The sequence below is a fragment of the Podarcis vaucheri genome, assembly GCF_965113315.1.
Source record: "Podarcis vaucheri genome assembly, chromosome: Z".
In the NCBI taxonomy this organism is placed as follows: Eukaryota; Metazoa; Chordata; class Lepidosauria; order Squamata; family Lacertidae; genus Podarcis; species Podarcis vaucheri.
In genome coordinates, this window is record NC_138758.1 from 12,620,773 (window position 1) to 12,644,406 (window position 23,634).

The 23,634-nt window shown below is 43.3% G+C and overlaps 1 protein-coding gene across 3 annotated transcripts in view; it reads left to right on the plus strand.

Moving 5' to 3' along the window:
• Positions 1-23,634, plus strand: part of GRIA3 (glutamate ionotropic receptor AMPA type subunit 3) — a 209,648-nt gene that overhangs the window by 83,847 nt on the left and 102,167 nt on the right. For 2 of the 3 annotated variants that reach the window (XM_082207234.1, XM_082207235.1), the window contains exons 4-5: positions 10,278-10,465; positions 23,542-23,595. In XM_082207234.1, coding sequence (XP_082063360.1) covers positions 10,278-10,465; positions 23,542-23,595 — 242 coding nt within the window. The remainder of the gene's footprint in view (positions 1-10,277; positions 10,466-23,541; positions 23,596-23,634) is intronic. The other variant, XM_082207233.1, reaches the window with a different exon arrangement.

Here is a 23,634-nt window from a genome sequence, read left to right on the forward strand (position 1 = left end):
TTCTTCCACACACGCCAAAGAATTCTGGGAGCTGTAGTTTGTTAAGGGTACTGGAGATTGTAGGTTTGTGAGAGGTGCCCTTGATTCTTTGGGGATTGTCATGTGCTTTAAATGTGCATTGGAATGTGTTTGAAATACCGTACATTTTTTTCCTCTGGAATCCCCTCATTTTTTCTCTGGAATCAGAGTACGGATATTGGACTCCAGCCCCCATCATCCTCAGCCAGCATGGCCAATGGACAGGGATGGTGGGAATTGTGGTCCAACAACATCTGGAGGACCACAGGTCCCCCAACCTTGCCTTAGAGGGAATACTGCTTCCATATGATTCTAGCCTTAATAAATCTCAACAGAAGGGTTACGATTAAATGGATGGCAAAAGGTAGCCAGAGAATTTGGTGTAGTCCCTGGAGTTGTTCCAAGCCTGTAATATCTGCACAGCGAATAATTGGCCATTTTACATGTCCCCCCCCCTCGTCCTTTGAGGCAACTGTACTGTGGCTCACGGGCAACACTGACCTGGTTTTTATCTTTCCCTTCCTCTTTTTGCACAGATATAAATATCATAGTGAGGCAATATTAAATAAACATCTTTTCTGCTTTGTATGTGAAATAAACAAGGAAAGAGACGCATCCGATTCGCAGGGTGAGGTGGGGAACTGAGAACACTAATTCACTTCCCACTCAATATGCATTGCACCCTATCTGCTTAACATCTTACCTTCTTGGTTTGAATGCTCCAGTTAAATATGTTGGGAATAATCTACTGTTGTAAGAATGTCCAGTGCAACACCCACAAAGTCTTAATGCTGGAGCCCACATAATGCTTTATTTCATATTCCTTGTTAATTCTAAAACTGTTTATGGGGGCTGAGCTATGGTCACAATCCCTCTCAAACTGCACATGGTGGGAAGGGTTCTAATGGACTCTTCACAGTATGTGAATGTGACTATTGTGTTCCCTCTCCCACCATGCTGCCCCTGTGCTGAAGCTATGCTAAGCTGCTTATTTCAAAGCTAAGACCAAAATGTTCTTCAAAGCATCAAGCAGTCTGCTTCCCACCCAAGGGAGATCTAGTCCTTGCAGGACCACAATGATCACACAGCATTCCAGAAGAGGAATGCAGTTAAGGATCTACCTCCAAGCAAATGGGAGTGTTGTAGACTGTTCCATGGAGTTTGGGACCAGATATGTTCCTCTACTAAGGAACCATTTCTAGTGCTGTGTCAAAAATTCTCCAGTGGTTGTTGTTGTTGTTTTAGCCATTGCCCATCAATAAATGTGAAAATATATCGCATTTCAAAGTTATCCAAGGGGAGAGAACATTTCCATTAAATTCTCATGGGAGTGGTACAAAGTTTGTGTCATGTTTGCCTACCTTTTGATGGGGACACAGGGTGTTTATGAGCACCCTTTATTTCATTATGCCAAGCATCTCACCTTGCGGCTTTCCTAGATGCCCATATTCTGATAAAAGGGAAACCTAGGGGAAACCCATGGGGTACCGTAATTCTTTCCATGGGGTGGTTTTGGGATTTATTTATTTATTGAGATCAGGAAGCAGGGGTAGCCAGGGAGACTGCAGAGTGCTGAAAAAATTATTTACTGGGAACGAAAAGAAAAACACATGCCACTTTCAACTATGAAGAACATAGTCATTGCACTGATTTGCATACAGTATGCCAAGTGATCCATGGATTATTATTAGTGCCATTGTAAACAGCGTACGTAAATTTCAGAGTACCTTAATTATTTTTTGATGACCAGTTCTTTAAAACAAAATTCAACTTCACGTAAATGTGCAGTCACAGAATTCCTTTTACAAAGTTGATTAGTGAAGGATGACATGTTCCCTGACAGAATTGGTAGATTTTTCCTGTGGGGTACTTGTTTTATTTCTGGTTTAAAATTATTAGCATATTCTAACGACAATATCAGGGTGGCTTCAGAAATATATATTAAAGTTTATCAAGAGGAGGTACATATTTATTCGCTCTTGATGACTGGAGGTTAGGCATCAAGAATCTTTTGACGAAATAGGAAGACAATTCAACCAGCCAAATATTTGACTTTTCTAGGACATTTATCTAAGACTCGCTAAGCTAACATACTCTTATAAATGTTGAATATGAATTTCCATTCGTGGCTTGATTAACATAATCTCCTGCGATTGTTTCTTCAAACGAATATTATTTATCATTATTTAAACTCAGCAGTTTCTGGACTTTTGTTCTCTCTTTTTAAGCGTTATTCAGCATTATTCAGGCTTGCGTAATGAAAACTTGATTTGCTTTATCAGTAAGATTACTGCATGCATTTGAAATTAAATTTATTACATTTTTATCATGCCCTTCCACCAAGGAGCTCAGGGAGCACTTGCTTCTCACAAGAATCCTGTATGGCAAGAAAATGTGGCAAGTCAGGTGAGCCAGGTGACCCTAGTCCCTAGATCTGGTGGGTTCCAGATGGCAGATATGCAGTGGCGTAGCGTGGGGGGTGCCAGGGGTGCCGGCCGCACCGGGCACAACATTGGGGGGGGGCGTTTGGCCGGCCCTTCACAAGACGAAAGTCCATAGGGAAATCTCCGGGACAGCGGGGAAGCGCAGCGCGTCTTCCCCACTGTCCTCGGACCTCCTCCGAAGCCTGGCGGTGGGGCGGAGAGACCTTCTCCCCGCGCCAGCCTTCAGATGGCTGTCCTGAAGACTTGTAGTGGGAGCAGTGGCATAGCGTGGGGGGTGCACCTGGCGCAACATCTGGGGGGGGCGCGGAAGAGACTCGAGTGCTAAAATCCACGGGTTAGGGGGCACAAATTACTTGCCTTGCCCCAGGTGCTGAGAACCCACGCTACGCCACTGCAGATATGGGGCTGTATTCTTCAAGGTAATAGGTCTGGAGCCATGGTGTGATGGCGAGCAAGGGGCAGAGAGAGAGAGAGCCAGGAGGGCAAGCCACTTGTCACCAACCGCCTCTCTCTCCCTGCTCAGCAGGCTGTGAGGAGAGGGCTAGATTGTTCCTGCCAGAGATCTTGAACCAAATGCTAGCACATTGCTCCCTCCCACATTAATTGCTCCATCCCTTTTGGCTTGTTTCCACGTTTTCCCACTCCTGACCTCCTTTTCTCCTGCAAAACGTCACCCCAAAGGCACACAAAATTAGGCTAAGGGTTGCATCAGCTGCTCCTCCTGTCAGCTGCCATTTGTTGTCTTTTCCCAGAATGCTTCACCCTGGCTACCATCACTCCCCACCCCAGGCAATGCTCCAGAATAATCCTGCATTGCTGAATTGGGGGGGGGGAGAGATACCAAAAGGCAGCTTCTATAAATGGCTACAGATGTCTCCTCTGTCGCTGCCACCAAAATAAAAAAAAATGGGGTTGGGGCTGGGGTTTTGTTTCTTTTTTAAAAAAAAAATCCTGAAAATAAAAGTGGGTGTCACAACAAAACAAATGCAGATGAATAAGGAATGAAATGAACTAGACCAGCAGAAATGACTGGAATCCCAGTGCAGTGTGTGTGTGTGTGTGTGTGTGTGTGTGTGTGTGTGTGTGTGTGTAATCTTGCATACCCCTTCAGAGGGGGAGCAGGCTTTTGTCAATGGCAGAATGCCCTTCACAGATGAGAGGGCCAATCTGGCTCGAGAGTCAAATAAATTAATTAATCTCTTTGCAATTTTCTTGGAAATTCTTCCATAAGCCAAACGTACCTTTTGAAGGTGTTTAATGTGCTTCTGGCAATTGTAAAGCCGCCAGCAGCAGCAGCAGCAGCATCTCACCTCCAGCTGAGAGCCACTTGATTATAGGTTTGGGTATCCCTGCATCCAGGCACTCAACTCTCCTGGAACACAGATCAACCATCTCACCCAGTGCATGAGGTTATCCGCTAACCTGCTAATTACTAACTGCAGGATTCCTAATTAGATCCCCTTTCCTTAAATAAATACATAAACATAGGCAGACGTGTTCATCTTCATCTTCAGTTAGGCACCAGCAGCTACAGAGAGGGGGGATTTTTATTTTTTTTTACACAGAGAGAGAGAGAGATGCTTTTGATTTTGTGCATTCCACATTGATGGACATGTTTTAAAAACCTGGGGGATATATTCAGTTCAGTTCACATTTATAGATAAACCTACCTAACTCACACTTTCTGAAATGATGTACGAACCAAAACACAGACATCCTTCGAAATTCACACGCCTTAAAGTTTTGCAATGCATTTCTCCAGGCAGGTAATGTTTACAAAAATGCATATACTAAGGGAAAGCATTGTATTTGTGAAAATAACATTTTAAAACAATCATTATCTCTTTGCAAAAAATGTGTATATTAGGCATAATTTCCCGCACACCCAGTGAGGGAAGTGGGGTGGGCTGGAGAAGAAGGGCAGCTAGCTACAGAAGATGGATTTAAATTACTGGTGCCTTCTTGCACTAATGTGCTTGATGGCTGTCCTAAAGATTTTCATGCTTCCAAAGATATGCGCTAATATGGTCCACTGGATGCAAGCCCTTATCGGATCTATCATTTCTTCAGTTGCATTCACTAGTGATGGTTACGGTGCTATCTGATCAAGCATAACTATATAAAAAATTCGGTCAGTCCTGCTAGACATGGAATTTTATCTAACTGAACGAGCTCTTCAGTGGAAAAAGTATTCTTTCCTCTTGCTGCTCAGCTTGCTTTTGAAAAGAGAGATTCTCACACGCTTTTAGAGTGCTATTAAACTGGGCAAATAGGCCCCTTTTGTCTGTGTAGTGGTATTATCAGAGCAACAGTATCTGTCTAAAATTGTAGGCAAAATGTGTTTATTTTCCCCCCCTTTGACAGCTATATATCAGTTTTGTTTGCATTTGGTGTGTGGCTCAGGGATAGATAGAGGCATTGCACTTACAGTTCTATGATTCCATGAGCAGGAGGTTTAGACCACACTTACAACTGCATTAAGGTGGTAAGAAAATAGTTCCTGGAACAGAATCTATGACAGCTCTCCTGTATGGCCAGAGCAGTCCTATACAGAGGTACTTCTAGTTATGAACTTAATTCATTCTGGAGGTCTGTTCTTAACCTGAAACTGTTCTTAACTAGAAACCTGCATTCGCTAATGGGGCCTCTTGCTGCCGCTGTGCCGCCGGCACATGATTTCCGTTCTCATCCTGGGGCAGAGTTCTCAATTCGAGGTAACTCTTCCAGGTTAGTGGAGTTTGTAACCTGAAGCGTTTGTAACCCGAGGCATTTGTAACTCGAGGTACCACTGTACTTGCTTATTCAGAAGTTAGTTCCACTGAGTCCCATCAATAATAAATCTGTAAGTCTTTAAAATTCCACAAGAAGACTCCTGTTTTTGCACCAACAGTGTAGCAAGCTGTCACAGAATCATACAGTTGGAAGGGTACGGGGGGGGGGTTATCCCTGGTGTGCCACAGTGGTCAAAGTGTTAGACTAGGAGGAGAAGACCTGGGGTCAAATCCCCACACCCAACACAAAGGGTGTGGGGTGTGCTTGGGCCAATCACTGACTCTCAATCTAATCTCTCTCTCTCACAGGGTTGTTACATGGACAGGGTGGAACAGACTAGAGCCCTGATCTCACTTGGGAAAAGTCAGTAATAGAAATGTAATATATATTTTTTTTAATGGTCATCCAGTGTCTCTCTCTATCTCTCTCCTTCACTAGAGATATTTAAGCAATCTCCTTGTGAGGTACTCTGTTCCATTTCATCCACTGTTTAGCTGGTAATGCTTGCATCCACACCACACATTGAAAGTACATTGAAAATATATGGCTTCACCCAAAGAATCCTGGGTTTCTCCATGATAGAGTTACACCTCTAACAAACTAGTTCTCGGGGGGGGGGGTGAGGGAAGTCATGTGCTTTCAACGTGTCTTCAATATGTGGCATGGATGTTGCCACTAATTACTCCGGTCTGCATTGGTTCTCCTCCAGATTTGTCAGATCTTTGTACAGAAGCTGTCAGTGGCTGAATCTGGACCTTAGCACACAAAGGGAATTTTTTACCCCATGGGTCACCAACATGGGCACACATCCTTGATTTCCTCAGGTTCCCATCTCCACAAATAATTCTTTGGCCAAAATAAGGCTTTTTTTATCTCCTGGGAGGGGGAGATTTGTGGCTAAGGCTGGGGAGAAATGTGTATTTAAAGTAAAATCTATCAAATCTGCACTTTTTTGAAACTGAGACATAGCTATATCCTTGTAAAAAAAAATTGTGATGAAGCTCTCAAAAACACATCTATCAGGAGAATATGTACGCAAAAATGAAGATAATAGTGAAAATAACACCAAAATTAATTGTATTCAGGCTTTCAAAAATGTGTACATTTAATTGCTTTCAAAAATGTGTACATCAGTCAAAACTGGATATAAAAATATGTCTGTTAGGAGAAATTCACACTAAAATGCTGGTGGTTCATGGGCATTTAAAAAATAATAATCTGCAAATTGCTGCAACGTGTGAGGAACTGAATTTAAGACTGGTAAAATGAGAAAGCTGAGAGGATCTAAACAGACAGATCCTTCCATCCCTGCTTCTGACATGCATGTTTCTCCAGTTAGCAAACATGCCCTTTGGCCCCCAAAGGCTGGTGACTTAGCTTTAACCACTGACCTATGCCTCCCCAAGAATCTTGTCTCTGAAATTTTGGAAAGTATGAGTGCATACAACAGCTGTGTGGCAGTGAAGCAAGACTCCAGGTATATTGGCAGGTTCCCTTAGGGACATGATGTACAATATTAAACACTCCTTAAGCAAAAGCAATAAAAGGCCAATTTCCCCCCCACTTAGCTTAAAAAACCGGCATAAATTTCCCTTTAATTGCACTTGGAGTTTTCAATTATCAAAATGTCTCATTTGTAAGCTGTCTGCTAACCCAAGCCTTGTACCTGCTCGTTCTATAGCATGTAGCAGAATCGTAATGCAGCCTCAGACATCACAGCCATCTTTGTAAAATATGATGTTAAGGAAGGCTGAGTTCATTGTACCATACATATGTAAATGCCTCTCTTTCAGTGGTCTCGGGGGAGAGGGGAAGCCAGACCGTATTCCCAAGCACAGCATGTATTAATTGTACGGCAATAAAGTGCACACGTACGAACTCAAGAACGTTCAAGAAGCATTAAGCAACCAAAGTCAGGACATCATTAAGGGAACCAGAAAGCCCTGCTCAGAAGTTATATTTAAAAGATGCTGCATTGGGAACTGCCTGGACTGAAGCTCTTTTACAAAGGGCAGACAACCCAACCTGTAAACCAGGTAATGTAAGGAGTAATTTTCAGCCCAGGGCCTACGTTTCCTTCTGGGTGACCTTTTGAGGACCACTGGCCAGAAGCAGAAGTGGACAGAGCAACAAATATATAAGTTACCTTTGTATAGTAAGCTGGCTTCTACACAGTGATGTGAGCCCAACTGGTGTGTGGCTTGGGAAAGAGTTTCACAGGCTGGACAGAGAAGCATTGTTGGCATCCATCTGTCTCAAGAGACAATGGAGTACACCTCCAGAGGTTAAGTCAAACCGCTGGAGAATCATAGTGCCTGCTGTGGATGCAGAAAGCGGTAACTCAGAACTGCTGCCTCCCATGTTGTTTTTGCTGTGTTAGCAGCACCAAAGTGACCTTCCACAGTGTGCAAGTCTGGGCAGTGTGTATGGAGGTCCTGGGCTGCCCAGATAACAAAAAACCCCTCTTAGCCTCACTGATGTGGCCCAGAGCAATGCCTTTTGCACCAGTTTGGTTGCAGAAGTTGCTGGAAGGAGGCATACATGACACCATCCAACCATTTGAGAGCCAGTGTGGTGTAGTGGTTAAGAGCGGTAGTCTTGTAATCTGGTGAACCGGGTTCGCATCTCCGCTCCTCCACATGCAGCTGCTGGGTGACCTTGGGCCAGTCACACTTCTCTGAAGTCTCTCAGCCCCACTCACCTCACAGAGTGTTTGTTGTGGGGGAGGAAGGGAAAGGAAAATGTTAGCCGCTTTGAGACTCCTTAAAGGGAGTGAAAGGCAGGATATCAAATCCAAACTCTTCTTCTTCTTGATTTTAGGAACTCCACTCCAGATTTGTTTAGGGTTTACTCCTTCACCTTTTCTTCTTCCAAAGATATCCTGCAAGGCAGCAGAGGTTTATGATCAGAATTTTCCTCCTCTTAGTTGGGTTCCCTTTCCAGGCTGATGAGCCAATCTGCCCCTCACTTACCTCCACAGCACATGCAGAAACTGCCGTCTTAACCATTGGACCCACTATGGGTCTCATCCGTTCAATCCACCGGAGCCTGTCTTCACATGCAGGGGAAGTCGCTAACTCACTGAGAGTTTGAGACCCAAACTTGGTTTAGCCAGCTAGTCAGAGCCCATAGAGAGCAGCATCATACCACTTCAGATTCACATGGCTTCCCAAAAAGAAACTTGGGGAATGTAGTTTGTTAAAGGTGTTGAGAGTTGTGAGGAAGCATTCCCCCATTCCCCTAACAGAGCTACAATTCCCTGTGTTCCCTGAAAAGAGGGTCTGAGTGTTACACTACTCTGAAAACTATAGCTCTGCAAGTGGAATGGGGTCTCCCTAACAACTCTCAGTACCCTTAAGAACCCTACAGTTCCCAGGATTCTTTGGGGGAAGCTATGACTGTTTAAAATGGTATGGCACTGCTTGCAGAATAAAGTTCAGATGAGGCCTGTTAAATCCACCCACAGCCCTGGACTGAATCCCTATCATTAGTAAATAATGGCTTCTTAAATGAAGTCAGGGGACATTGCCCTCCTGCTATAAGAGACCATAGCAAGATTGCAGCCCACCCCTCCCAAAAAAAAGCTTCCATGCAGATAGCCTTCAAGAATGAGATTATTCTCCCCAGCTGTTCCACAATTAGCTCTCAGCAGTTTGCTTAAATTCAGTCTACATCCCAGCCACAGTTGTTCACAAGGAATGAATGGTCCACTTGCAAGCGTAAATTTCCCACTGTGCTGCTCTTTGTTCATTTTATGCTGCCTCCCTGCTCTGCTGAAGCTGTTAAATGAGTCGATATTACCTTAATATGAGCTTTAAAGGTGTTATTTAATGCCATTACATTCTCTATTAAAGAAAGAAAGAAATGCACTACATGAACAGGGGGCGGGGGGAAAACACACCTCTGAATACCAGTAAAACCACATGTCTACATTACTTGCCTTGAGATAATTGCCACAATATTTTAATTGCCATTTTCTCCTTATGCAGAACTCAGTCTGGGCTAGTTATGGGCCAGACTGCACCTCCCAATCAATTCCAGTACTGCTCCGTGCCACCTTGGAAATATGATAATGTCAAACAGAAGCTACTTCATGTAATATAAGGCTCCACCTGCACTATACATTCAAAGCAGTATCATACCTCTTGAAACAGTCATGGTCTCCCCCAAAGAATCCTGGGAGCTGTAGTTTGTTACACCTTCCATTGAACATACAAAGATCAATGCTGGGGTGGAAAAAATGATCTTCACAGTTTCAGTGAGCATATTTTGAAGGTGTGAACAGGACTTTTCAAGTTGTCCTTTGGGCTGCTGATTAGGCCAGGGATGGGGAGACTCAAATGTTCCCCCCCCCAGTCTATCTGGCCCTTGGAAGCCTTCCCCAGGCTATGCCTTCTCCCTAGCCACATTCCCTCTCTCTAGGTCTCAGCCCTTACCAGCCCTGTTTTGTACCCTCCAGTTTTTCCCAGCCTGGAAGGTGCCCTTGAACTTGACTGGATGGAGGCTAAAGAGGGGTGTACATGTATCTGTAGTGCACTAAAGTAACATTAACTTTTACTGCTCTGCCCACCTTTCCATCTCTGGCATGTGATTCCTGGAAGGTTGCGCAGAAGGGAATGTGGTCCACGGTCTGGAATAGATTTCCTCCGCAGCATCAAGCTGATTGCACATGAGGTCATCTAAAGGAAGTTACAAAGTTTCATTGGTGTGTGGGTGTGGGTCTGTGGGTGTGGGTGTACTTACCTGGTCTATGGCAGCAGGATGAATGGACTTGAAAATTGTCAAGGCACGTGTTAAATGTTTCATGGACAATCTCTATGTCTTGGCAACTCTGCTAAATCCAGAGGGTTACTACAAGCAGGAGGGAAATTACAACTGGATTTCTATTGTTCACAGAATGCTCGCAGGTCATTAATTTTACTGGGTTATAAACACTGCAGCTGTTTCCAGATGAAGCAGGAGCTTTCTTTCCGTCTTTGTTTTTAAATCAACTTGTCCCCACTTTCTGTTTTTAAGTCTTCTTTCCCCTTTTCTTTTCCCCAGGATTTTCCATTCTTCAGGCAATTATGGAAGCCGCCGTGCAAAATAATTGGCAAGTGACTGCCCGATCCGTGGGAAGCATAAAAGATGTTCAGGAGTTCAAGGCAATCATTGAGGAAATGGACAAGCGGCAGGAGAAAAGATACTTGATCGACTGCGAGGTTGAAAGAATAAACACCATTTTGGAACAGGTAGGTTCCCTTTTTGTAATGGGCATATCATTGTGCAACAGTTTTATACATAATGCACATTTCACTCCACCTTACCAGATGTGTGAATCTAAGGATTGGGCTGCCTGCTGTTGTTACCAAACATTGTGAGCCATCCTGCATTGGGCCTGCAGCACCACTGTTGCCCATTCAGAAGAAATTTATGTTGGGGAGAGAGATCTGGGAGAGATTCTACTCTCCAAAAGCAGAGTTAAGCACAATGGTTATTGTTCCAAGCACATTAAAACTTTGTTAGATTATATTGGCTCTTATCCACCTTTAAACAAACATTCCCCACAAAAATACCTAGGCCAGAATAAATCACAGAAACTTAGCTTTGCATATAAGTGACTGTTTTACTCATAGAGTTTCCAGAAGTTGCATCAAACAAGTCTCCATCTGCTGGCAGTAAAATAAAGATGACAAAGATTCCAGATGACTTAAAAATAAATGTACTTGGTTTCTTACAAAAATGATCATACACTATTTGGGTTAGTAAACATACAGGTTTTTACTGAGATTCAATTCATTTACATGCAGCATTTGCTGAGTTCGGAGAACAAACAAAAGGTGGGGGGGGGACAAGGAGGCAAAAGCTGCTGGGAGCAAACCAAGCCGTACTCGCTGGCAACATGAGCTTATGGCTCACTTTAACCCTTTTTACATGCAAGGGTGAGTCACTAACAATTTACTGCACCATCACTTTTTGTTCATTCATTATTTAAAGCATCTTTACCTTGATCTTCAGCCAAAAAAGCCCTATTCCTTTTTGCCGGCAATGGCTTTTATAGCCTAGCATGATGGTGGAGGGATGTAGTGCTGGCATTCTGGCCTTGGGGGTGATTCCTATCCCATGTGGCTGTGCTGACAGCTGGGGAAAACTCGTGAGACCCAGGAGCTAATTAGCACCCAATATGGGCTCTCAGGGGCAGGCCTCCCCTGCAGACCTGAGTGAAGACTTCACTCCCATGGGAAGCTGCTTTATTCTTAGACCATTAATCCATCTGGTTCAATGTTGTCTACAATGAGTGGCAGCTGCTCTCCAGGATTTCAGGGAAACCTTACCTTGAAATACTGGGGAATGAAGATACAAAGCATGTTCTACCACTGAGCTATGGTCCTTTCCCAATTGTGCCCTGTTGTGACAATACATTTGAGGTCATTATTTCTAAATAGGGTTGTCAGAGAGGGCTGTTATGTTCGTTTTGTTTGTTTGTTTGTTTGTTTGTTTGTTTGTTTGTTTTAAGGTTGGGGGAGGGCTAGCAGAATATGCACTGGACTGTTTTTAAAGCTTGATCTGTGGCAATTTGGAATAAAATCATTCGATTAAAAGTGCACCATATGATAGATTATGAACCACCAGGGTTGTCCCCTTGCAATTTGTGTGAAATGTCATCAGTGCTCATGGTGCTATCTAAATAATATATGAAGAATTCAATTTACTGAATCTAGTATTTGACTTTACAGCTTGGAATTTAATGGAAAGTCACAACTGCAGCCCAACTGTAAATTTGTTTACTAGGAAATCAGTCTCCCTAAGTTCAGCAGGGCTTTCATTCCTGGGAAGCATGCTTAGGCTTGTTGCCTAAAATTTCAGAGAGCATTAGCATATTTTCCTGAGCAAATTTTCCATTATTGACTGATGGCAAACTAGCCTCCCCGCTATAAGCAATTCAGGAGAAGCGCTGAAGATGTGAATTGGTTCCGACAGCATTCAGCTCCAATCAAGCTGTGTGTTGAATCTGCATGGGTAACTGGGGTGCTTGGGTCATATCCTGCTGCTTTTGAACTTAGCAGGAACATTGCAAGAGAGCCATGATGTTGAATTGCATTACAAAAAGCTGGCTTTTTGGTGATAGTTGGGAATTACCCATAAACATCCTTGGTTGTATTTTTCTTCTGATTTACACTGAAGATCCTATAGGTTTATCTTCTGATCCTTTCATACAGATGTAGTGGAACTGCGGGTTTCTCAACCTGAAAGACCTCAAATAGGATCCTTTCCAAACAATGGTACTGATTCCTGGTATTACTGGGGATCTGAACTAACAGTTATGAATTTAGCTCACACCTGCTACATAGAACCCCAAAAGGGTTTGGTGGTCAGCACAAGTTTGATAGTAGGGATGGGGGATAAATATGATTTAGTTCATATTTAAAGACTAACCTACTTAATTCTCACTTTCCGAAAAAATACAAAAACAGAAACACAGCCATCTTTTAAAATTCATACTCCTCTGAAAAGTTGGGGTGCAGTTCTTTAATCAAGTAAAGTGTACAAAAAGAAAATTGGAAATTGGGACAGAAGTGCTATCATTTTGATTCCTAAAACAAATGCAATAAATCACATGCCTGAATGCACCCAGGAAAAACTAAAATTATATTGAGAAGAGGGAACAGACTTGCACTCTGTTGCTCTAGAAGGCAGGATCAGAAGCAGTAGGTTTCTACTACTGTGGACCAGGAAAAAGACCTTGGGGACATATAGGATGGCTCCATGAAGATGTCAACCCTGTGAATGGCAGCTGTGAAAAATGCTTTCGGAAACCAAGGTTCCACTGTACTTATCCACACAGTGTATAGTTAAACTATGGAACTCATTGTCATAACAGTGATGGCAACCAACTTGGGATGATTTTTTTAAAAAGCATTAGAAAACCCTTTCTGGTACCGCAGGTCACCGCAGGACGTATCCTGAAAGAACATAACATGAAGCGGACATACTGGTAATATGAAGTATGACTGTATTAAATTCCCTCCCACAAGAAGTAGCAATGGCCACCAACGTGGATGGTTTTAAAGGGTCATTAGACAAATTCATGATGGACAAGACTGTCAGTGGTTACTAGCCATTGAGGCTGTGCTCGGACTCCACTGTCAGAAGCAGTATGTCTCTGAACACCAGTTGCAGGGAAACACACTCAGGACCTACTTGCAAGCTTCCCAGTTGCATGTGATTGGCCACAGTGAGAATAGGACGCTGGTCTATGTGGGATTTTAGCCTTGTCCAGAAGGGCTCTGTCCTTAATAGCCAGGATGCTGCTGCTACTGGCAGCATGCTGCCAGTACGTTTCCGAGCACAATTCAAAGTGTTGGTGCTGACCTTTCGAGCCCTAAATAGCCTTGACCCAGTATACCTGAAGGAGCACCTCCATCCCCATCATTCAGCCCAGACACTGAGGTCCAGCACTGAGGGCCTTCTGGTGGTTCCCTTCCTGAGAGAAGTGAGGTTACGGGCAACCAGGCAGAGGGCCTTCTCAGTGGTGGTGCCCACCCTGTGGAACACCCTCCCTTCAGATGTCAAGGAAATAAACAACTATCTGACATTCAGAAGACATATGAAGGCAGCCCTGTTTAGGGAAGTTTTTAATGACTGGTGTTTTAATGTATTTTTAATCTTTTATCGGAAACCGCCCAGAGTGGCTGGGGAAACCCAGCCAGATGGGCAGGGTATAAATAAATTATTATTATTATTATTATTATTATTATTATTATTATCATCATCATCATCATCATCATCATCATCATTACCGGCATATCTTCCACCTGAGGTGCTCAACTCATTCTGCCTAGTGGTAGCAATCTGCCCTAAGAGCCATAGCTTGCTTTCCCAGTCAGGATTGATCTACCTCTGGGTTTACTGCTATGTGATTTACATTTTCTTTCTTTGGAAGTGTTTGCTTCCTTATTTCCAGCTCAACTCCTTATCACCACGCAAGGTAAATAAATAAATAAGGCAATCTCAGGGAAATTTTAAACACTTCTTAGATCTCTGCAGTAGGGATAGTCAAGGGGAAAGGAGAGGTCCTTTCTTCTTGGCAACTGTGTTTGGCTGATAATGCAGCACTGTGGGGTGGGATAACTCTGGATTTGCATATTTTGGATTGTCTTTTTCCATTAAGCTTAGAAGAGAATTTACCCAGCCAAAGGAAAGGAAAGCAAGCAAAAGAACTGAAATGAATTATATATGCTGTTGGTGCATTTCGCTTCCTCTGGAGAATGAGTTTAGCATGTGCTTTCACACATTCTTGATCACTGTGGCACCATTTCTTAGACATTTAAAATGGGAGGTTCATTTCACTCTTATGTCTTGAAGATTTTATTTATTTATTTAAAAAGCTAGAATGAGCCATTCTGTAAGTCAAGCCCAGAATGCCTTATTTGGATGCAGACCAAGGTAGGTCCCAAATCAATGCAAGACAATGTCCAGCATGGCTAACTTGAATTACTCTGGTTTCTGCCCACTAACTCCTGCAGAGGCATAATGGGAGAAGTCTTCTCTGGGAGTGGTTCATTTTGCATGGTGTGGAAACAGTGGGCAGGGAGAGGTTTCTCCTCCCTATCTTGTTAGCACTAGAACTTGGATTCACCCATTGAAACTAATTGGTGACTGAGTCAGGACAAACAAAGGGAGTCACTTCACCCAGTGCCTAACTCATTTATGAGATGTGCTGCCACAAAAAGAGGTGGCGACAATCACTTGGATTTGAAGGCTTTAAAGGAGGACATGACACACTCCTTGCTACTTTTAAAACAGTGCAGTGAAGGGGGGGACAGTAAAGGACATTTTCTAATAAATGTAGTAGATGGAGTATAACAATATGTCATGAGGCCCTGAGTAACAACAGTTAGTATGTGAATGTGGATAGAATGAAGGAGCACATTCCTGTCTTATACTGAGTCAGATACTTGGTCCTTCACCCTCAGTACTGTCCACATTGAGTGGGAGAAGCTCTCCAGGATTTCAGCCTGGAACCTCTCTTGGTTCTGCCTGGAGTTTTCAGGAACTGAACCTGGCATCTTCTGCTTACAAAGCTTACTGAGCTATGGCCCTTCCCAGTCACGTCCCGCATCTCCTCCAAAAGAAAATATAGAAACTGTGATTTAACAGGTACAGGCAGGTGCCAGAAAAAATAGATGCAGGCCCTGGTAGATATGGACAGCTGAGATACAGGGCTGCAAATGAGAATGCTCCTGTGAAATATATGCAGTGCTGTTTGCATTTACATCAGTTGTAGTCTGGAGGGCTACCCCCAGTCTGCACATATGGGACTTGTGCAGCCCTACATGGAGATGATGGGGAATAAAACTGAAACTGTCTGCATGCAAAGATGTTACTCTTGCACTGAGCTTCAACCCGTTCTCTGCTTCACAGACACATGGCTGTTTTCACCTGTGAAACATTGGACGGCAATGGCAGACTCCTGGCTTTAAAATTTCAGAGCTGCCTTGTGCAGTGCTTCCTCTCACCTTCTGTTGTTCAACATTGTTGCAGCACCCAATGCAAGCAAACTGGGCACAAAAATGCTGCAACATGGAAGAACAGCAGAAAAAAAATACCCAAAATTGTGTGGGTATGTGCTTCCCTCATCAGCCACCCCATCAGCTAAAAATGGGTTCCTACATCAGCTACTACTGTGCTTGCTCACAGAGAGAAGCTCTTACTGTCTCCCCTCCATTCAGAATGGAAGGGAGGGTCGTTGTCCAATCCTAGCTTCCAATAAAATGTTGGCATTTTGGGGGGAAGGAAAGACACCGAGCCAGGGCAAACAATGGCCAAGCAGGAAAAGCAAACTGTTTCCTGTGCATTGTGCATTGTGGGCTTGTGAAGGGATATGTACTGAGGTAGTGGTGGGCACACTGGCACAGATGCTACACTGGGCACCCCTGCTGTAAGCCTAAAAAAACTCAGTGTTGCCATGCAAGCAAATGCTGTGCTCCAGTCCTAACATTTACATCTTTGTTCAGCTTAAAATGAAAGATCATACATGTTGTTATTTTTTAAGGCATTACCTTAATTTCTGCATCTGTCTCTCAACTCAAGCATTGGGGTGGAAACTTCACTTGAAAGCAGAGTCACTCCTTAATTAGTTTCCAAGGCAACCTCTGGGGGGGGAGAGGAACTTGGTTAAACTGAGTAGGAGAAAGCAGAAGAAAACATGGCAATGTCAAATGATAAGATAATGCCCTAAGAATTGGCTTTTTTTCCAAGTAGCTTGGTAGATGGAGCATTTGCTCCATGTGCAAAAGATCCCAAGTTCAACCCCCAGCCTCTCCAAGAATGATTTCAGAAGATCCCTGATTGAAAATCAGAAGAGCCTCTACCAGTCAGTGTAGACAGTACTAAGCTAGCTGAACCAATAATCTGACTCAGTAGAAAGCAGCTATCTATTCTGCAACAGCTCTTCCTTCCAATGAATGTGTCCAGAACAAAGGGGTGAAAATCTCCTCCTGGTTCTTTGTCCCACTTGGTTCTTGTGTTACACTTCATATAGTTCTAGGTTCTCCTGTGTAGAAAAAGTGACACATGAATTTCATGTGAGCAAAGGCAAAGCTGACGCCACCACCACCACCCAACTGCTTCCTTGCAAGTAAATCTGCCAGTGGGTAAAAACCCCAACCACTACATGTTATGGTTCAGGTTTTTCCAAGGAGCCATCTTCCATTTACTTTATCTATTAAATGTATTTGTATTCCACTCACAGTTTGTTCCAGTGCCTCTGGGTAACTTACATAGCCTGCTTTCCTTATATTGTCACATCAACTTTGTGAGGTAGATTAGGATGAGAGTGAGTGAGTTGCTCAAGGACTCCCAGTGAAAGATGCCAACTACATAAATTAACTCTGCCCCCTTAACAGCAGATGGGCATGTAAAAATTAAAATTAAGTAGACAGGGATTTTTCCTGGTGCTGAGGAAGAGTAATAGGTAAAGTTCCCCAGGAACTATCCAAGGTTTTCTGAACTGTCCCCCTTTCCAAGTAAGATGCAATCACATATCAGCATAATTTTAGTTGATTGGGAAGTTTTATACAACAAGCCTGCTTCCTTCAAAAGGTTGGGATTTTTAAGCTAAAGAATGGGAGAAATGCGCTGAAAAATGTGGGATAACACTCAGTGTCATCTAACATGTCCACAAACAAATCAGAAAGAATGTTTACGAAATAGCTGGCAACATCTAATCTCCTGCAGAAACAAATCAGGATGAATGCTCCATAAATGGGTCATTGGGAAGTGCCCTGACATGAAAGCTCTCTTTCATTTTACACCCTACTTGCTGCTCCTGGAGAAGTTGTTAGTTAGGTTTCCTAAAACCACAGCTGGGCAGAATGCTGTTATCTCAGAAATAACATTTTTTGAAACAGTGCTGCCTTAGATGAAACCCATTCTTGATCAATTCCCCAGGGTTATATTAAGTTTGCCCAGCTGATCTCATCCTCTGTTATAGCCTTCACTACCCTGGTTCACCCCTAGAGTTGTGGACTACAGCTCCCATCAACCCCAACCAGCATGACCAATTGTTGGGGATGATGGGAGCCCTGTCCAAATCATTGGGCAAGAACCAGATTGGAGAAGTCTACTCTAATTGTCTCAAAAACAACAACACAGGAGTGCCTAGAAAGCCTAACATGCAGAAAAATCTTCTTTAAATGCCTTAATTTCAATGTGAATGTTACATGCACATTTTGGCTGTTTGCTAAATGCCACCTTTAGCACTGCAGTCATAAAGGAAGAGCAGCCTATTCGTTTTTTAAAATAAAATAATGAACTAAAACAAAAAATGGTAGACAACACAGAAGATTCTAGTGAAAACAAAGAAAGAAAGAAAAAAGACTGTGCTTATCTGGGTTCATCTTATAACCATTTTCAGTAACCCGTAAAAACTGCTGCCTGTCCATTGGAATAGTACCTCACTGTACGGTGCTTCTGCAGAATGAGAAAAATGCATTGGAGCAGGTCGATCTCTCACTGCCACCCCTGCTTAAGAGGCATATTTCTATGAGTTGTCACTTACTGCAAAACCCACGAAAATCTTTAGCAATGCCGTGTGTCATCTTCGATATTTTATCTGGTGGAAAAATATAATGGGCTCAGGAATATCTGAAATGTCACCTTTGGAAGCGGCAAATAGAAAAAAGAAAACACTGCAGCAAATGGTTTAACCCTCGTTTTAAAAGATAAGCATGGATCATTAGGCATTGATAGATCTGGGGAGCTGAAAGCAATGCATTCACAGCCTCTATCCTATATCCTTCAATAAAGCTATTGTTGACACAGTTCCAGGGCTGGCACTAGGCCAGAGTGGGCCCTCAGAACAGGAGGGGCCTCCATGCCCCACTTTCACTAGCCTACTCAATCATATCTGCTTTTCTTCCGTTCTCTTCTAGAAGATTGTGCAAATGATACAGTTCTCTGCAGTCCTGGTGTTTCCCATACCACTTAACAGCAACAGACACACTTCCATCATCTCGGAGGCCCATCTTTGTCCCAGGAATTCCCAGTGTGTTGAGGGAAATCAAAGATGGTGGCTAGAAAGCTTCTGAGATGACAGTTCAGTGTCTGGTACTGAGCATCAACAAGGGAAGGGAGGATGAAAAGCCACAAGGGCTGCAGAGCGATTGGACTCTACACCACCAAGTTTCTATAACCCGGTGATAAAAAACCTCTTTCTTTCCTCTGAAAAAACCCCCATAAACCGGAAAGGAAGATCTGGGTTCCACTGGGCTCCATGGGGCACACCAACCCATTGCTGGCACCAGCATTGTACAGTTCTATAACACACCCACAACTTGGAAATTATGAAAATCATCCATGGGCAAGGGAGTGAGCAGATCATTTGTGTTTACCACTAGATTTCTTATAAAGTACAGTGGTACCTTGGTTTATGAACTTAATCCGTTCCGGAAGTCTGTTCTTAAACCAAAGCATTCTTAAACCAAGGCGTGCTTTCCCATAGCAGCGGGGGATTCAATTTACAAATGGAACACACTCAACAGGAATCGAAACATGTTCTTATTCCAAGGCAAAGTTCACAAACCAAAACACCTACTTCCGGGTTTGCAGCGTTCTTAATCCAAGTTGTTCATAAACTAAGCTGTTCTTAAACCAAAGTACCACTGTACTTAATTTCTTAAGGGTTCAAGCTAAAGAAAGAGGCTTATGTTGTTGTTTACCTGCCTGTCTTGCACAATCAAAATAAATAAGCTGGCTAAACTCAGGAGCTGAACAAAGATTCTCCTCTCATTGTAACAATTCTGTCAGTTTTCCCTCTAGGTTGCTAGACTCAAAAAATGTATACACAGTTGACAAGATTTATATGTTCTGCTTCTGTATTTCTGCTTTGTGGAAAGGCATTATCAAATTCATTTGCTCCTGTAGGGCCAATGCCAGTGTGGCTGATTGGTTCTGATAAGCTTGCCTCTCTTTCCATTCAGATTGCTGCAATGTTTTCTCAGGCTTACATGCCGTTAGCTCTAGGCTAGGAAGATGTGCTGAATTCTAAAAGTACTATTAGGGCCTAATTAAGTCATTTTCCCTCTAACGAGCTTCGATTTCACCACATATATAAAACAAAACCTGATAAGTTTCTTCTGGAAATGCTGCTATTTTCTCAAGCAGGGATTTGGCCGCTACTGCACAGTGATCTTAGAACCACATGATGCTTTCAGACTCTCTGCAGGAAATCTATTAGATTTCACAGAAGCTATACAGAGTGTCAGGTGCCCTGTGCCACGGACACAGCAAGGAAGGGCTGGGCAGGGCAATATCAGAGCAATGAACTGAACAGACATAGTAGAATAAGGATGAAGTTTTCAGGGTGCAATTTCAGGGTGCCAGGAGTGCCAACTTGAATGAAATTTTGTGGGGACCCAGGTGAGAACCCGCCCTGCACAATCGATCACAAGTTGCAGCACACACAAACCATTTGAATGTCAGTGTCCATCAATTGGGGGGGCTGAAATATTTTATTGGGGGGCTGAAGCAATCTCAGCCCAAAGAGGTTGGCTCCTGTGCTACCACTAATGTATGGTGAGGCACCCAGATTGCCTGGTCTCTTCTACGATACCTCCTCTATACCTTAGTTCCTCATTTTTTTTGGAGTGCCTTTTAAGTCAATCTACCCTTTTTTAAAAGAAAAAAGGATTCTGATCTCTGCAAGTTGTTATTGGTTTGCTTGACACCAACCATCTTTTGTTCTATCTTATCACTTTGCTTCACTGACTTTGAAACTTGCAGGGTGTGTGTGTTAAGGTTGCCATATTTCAAACAGTGAAAGTTGTTGACCTTTTTTTTTTTTTGCAAAGTTGTTGGGCTTTGGGGGCAAAAACGCAAAAAAAAAAAAAAATATTCCACTTTTAAAGCTATTTTTAATGGGAAGTTGACAAAACAGCCCTGCCAGCATTGGGCTGCCATACGTATGGATTTTCCAGGACATTTTCCCCTTATTTGCACCCAGACACTGCTGCAGTGTGGTCATGTCCAGGAAATCCCGGTCATATGGCAACCCTAGTGTATACGTGCACATGCAATTGTTAACATATTCCTGGTATTCTTATTGTGCAGCTGAGCACATCATTTTTTTTAAAAAAAAATAAACCTCAGATATGCCATCACCGAGCAGAGTCCTGCCTTAGTTTCAAAACAGCTTTGCCAAATAGAGGGTAATTAATGAACTGTTTGCCGTTTGCACATAGAAATGACTGGATTTGGCTGTGTGGGTAGCAGACATTCAAAGAGCAGCTGCAAAAGATTGTTCCCACTTAATCCTGGCAAGACAAAGACAAACTAAATGTAATAACATGGCATTTTCTATGTAGAAGCAGAGGGAAAGGTAGTGAAGGTTCTGAGGGTTTTTTCAGTAGAATTATCTGTCTCTGAAATCTAAATGAGCACTACTTCATTCTGATGGTTAACTTTGCCTTCCAGTATATATTTTGAAAAGTTGTTCATCCATCTGTTATGCATTTGAACACCTCTTAAGATCATGCCACCAAAATCTGCGCATATCAGAGATTAGGAATTTGTGAACTTCCAGATCTTCTTGGACCTCAGGTCCCATCAATTCTGACTGAGGCTAATGGCTGTTAGAGTTCGACAACATCTGGGGGGCCCCAGGTTTCCCATCCCTTGTCTGTATAAAAATGTAAAAGTATATTATTTGGGGACAGATCATTGGTCCATCTAGCTAGTACTGACTGCTCTGAATGGCAAAGGATGCCCAATGTCTCAGGACTAACAGCCTTTGTAACTTGAAGTTGCCAGGCATTGAACCTGAATCCTTCTGCATGCACGGGTTTACAATTTTGTCTAACTTCACAGTTACAGAACACATAAGGTAAAGGTAAAGGGACCCCTGACCATTAGGTCCAGTCGTGACCGACTCTGGGGTTGCGGTGCTCATCTCGCTTTATTGGCCAAGGGAGCCGGTGTACAGCTTCCGGGTCATGTGGCCAGCATGACTAAGCCACTTCTGGCAAACCAGAGCAGCGCACGGAAACGCCGTTTACCTTCCCGCCGGAGCGGTATCTATTTATCTACTTGCACTTTGATGTGTTTTCGAACTGCTTGGTTGGCAGGAGCTGGGACCAAACAATGGGAGCTCACCCCATTGTGGGGATTCGAACCGCCAACCTTCTGATCAGCAAGCCCTAGGCTCTGTGGTTTAACCCACAACGCCACCCATGTCCAGTGTGGTGTAGTGGTTAAGAGCGGTAGTCACGTAATCTGGGAAACCGGGTTCGCTTCCCCGCTCCTCCACATGCAGCTGCTGGGTGACCTTGGGCCAGTCACACTTCTTTGAAGTCTCTCAGCCCCACTCACCTCACAGAGTGTTTGTTGTGGGGGAGGAAGGGAAAGGAGAATGTTAGCCGCTTTGAGACTCCTGAAGGGGAGTGAAAGGCGGGATATCAAATCCAAACTCCTCCTCTTCTTCTTCTTCTTCTTCTTCTTCTTCTTCTTCTTCTTCTTCTTCTTCTATGGAACACATAAGTTTAGTCAATTCTGCATTACACATGCATGTGTATAAATATATACTACATGCAAGATTCAAAAGAAAGAGATAACATTACGGAGCAGACTCTCCTGTTTCCTACACATATTTCTGGTGTGGTCTCCAGGTATCACATTTGGACTGCAGGCTGGATGTTGGTCATCCATTATGCTTGAACCTGTGAGTGTGGCACTGGCTTTGGCCCTCTGTGCTGACCAATAAGACACAGGGACAGTGCTGCAGAGGCAAAATCTCTGGAAAGGATGAACACCTTTGTTTAAAGTACTTAACAACACATGCCTCATTCCTTAACAACTCAGGGAGATTTCTCCATGGAAACCTAACCACATATCTTGAGTCATTGTGTTGTTCTGTGCCAAGAACTTCCAAGGTTCCCAGGAGTACTATGGCTCAAGGAGATATGGAAGCCTTGTCCGTGGTCTTTTGCCTGTTCTGTAGATACAAGTCAACTCTTAGATGCCACTGTCACCAAGCAATGGATGTTCATTTGTGAAGGTGCCCTAAGTATAGATTGCCAAGAGAGCTTGTTGAGTTTCCATCTTGGTAAGGAAAGTGAGAAGTGTACTTGGACAAAAGTTGGGGAGCGGCCATTGTTCAGTGATAGAGCATCTGCTCTGCATGCAGAAGGTCACAAGTTCAATCCTATCATCTCTAGTTAAGGCTAGGAGATAACTCTTTCTGAACCATTGGAGAGCCACTACTAGTCATTGTGGATAATGCAGCTGCGGATAGACCAGTGGTTTGATTCAGTATGTTCCTATGATGCATTCCATGCAGGATTCACATTAAGGTGTTCCTTCCATCAACACCACCCCAAAAATCTGTAGACTCCATGTTTCTTTCGCAGCCAGCAGTTCCAAGCAGAGATCTATGCAAGACTAGACAAGAGATTAATATGTTGCTTACATGAACAATGTGTTCTATACCCAGTCAAGGAATCCTCACCATTCTCAGTATCTGTGCAAGGCTAACATGACCTGGGGAATAGGCACACATGATCACAAAGCAGAAAATCTACCATCAGATGCATTCCAGCACAAGGTTCCATTCATTTTAAAAACGGAATTTGCATGGGAGAAGTCCTTTGTTGTGAATTTTTGTGCAACACTTCCCTGTGTGGAAGGCAATGTGAATAGCAGGGGTCACCACAGAAATCCTTGCACGTGTGCCTCAAAGTCAACATCACCTTATGCTTGCCTTTTTATTCATGTGGAATTACCTGCAGCTAAATAATGTGTCTTTTTTTCCCTTTCTTTATCCCTTATACAGGTTGCAACCCTTAGTAAACATTCCAGAAGTTATCACTACATGCTTGCTAATCTGGTAAGACCTTCTGTCTCTCTCTCCCTCCCTCTCTCTCTA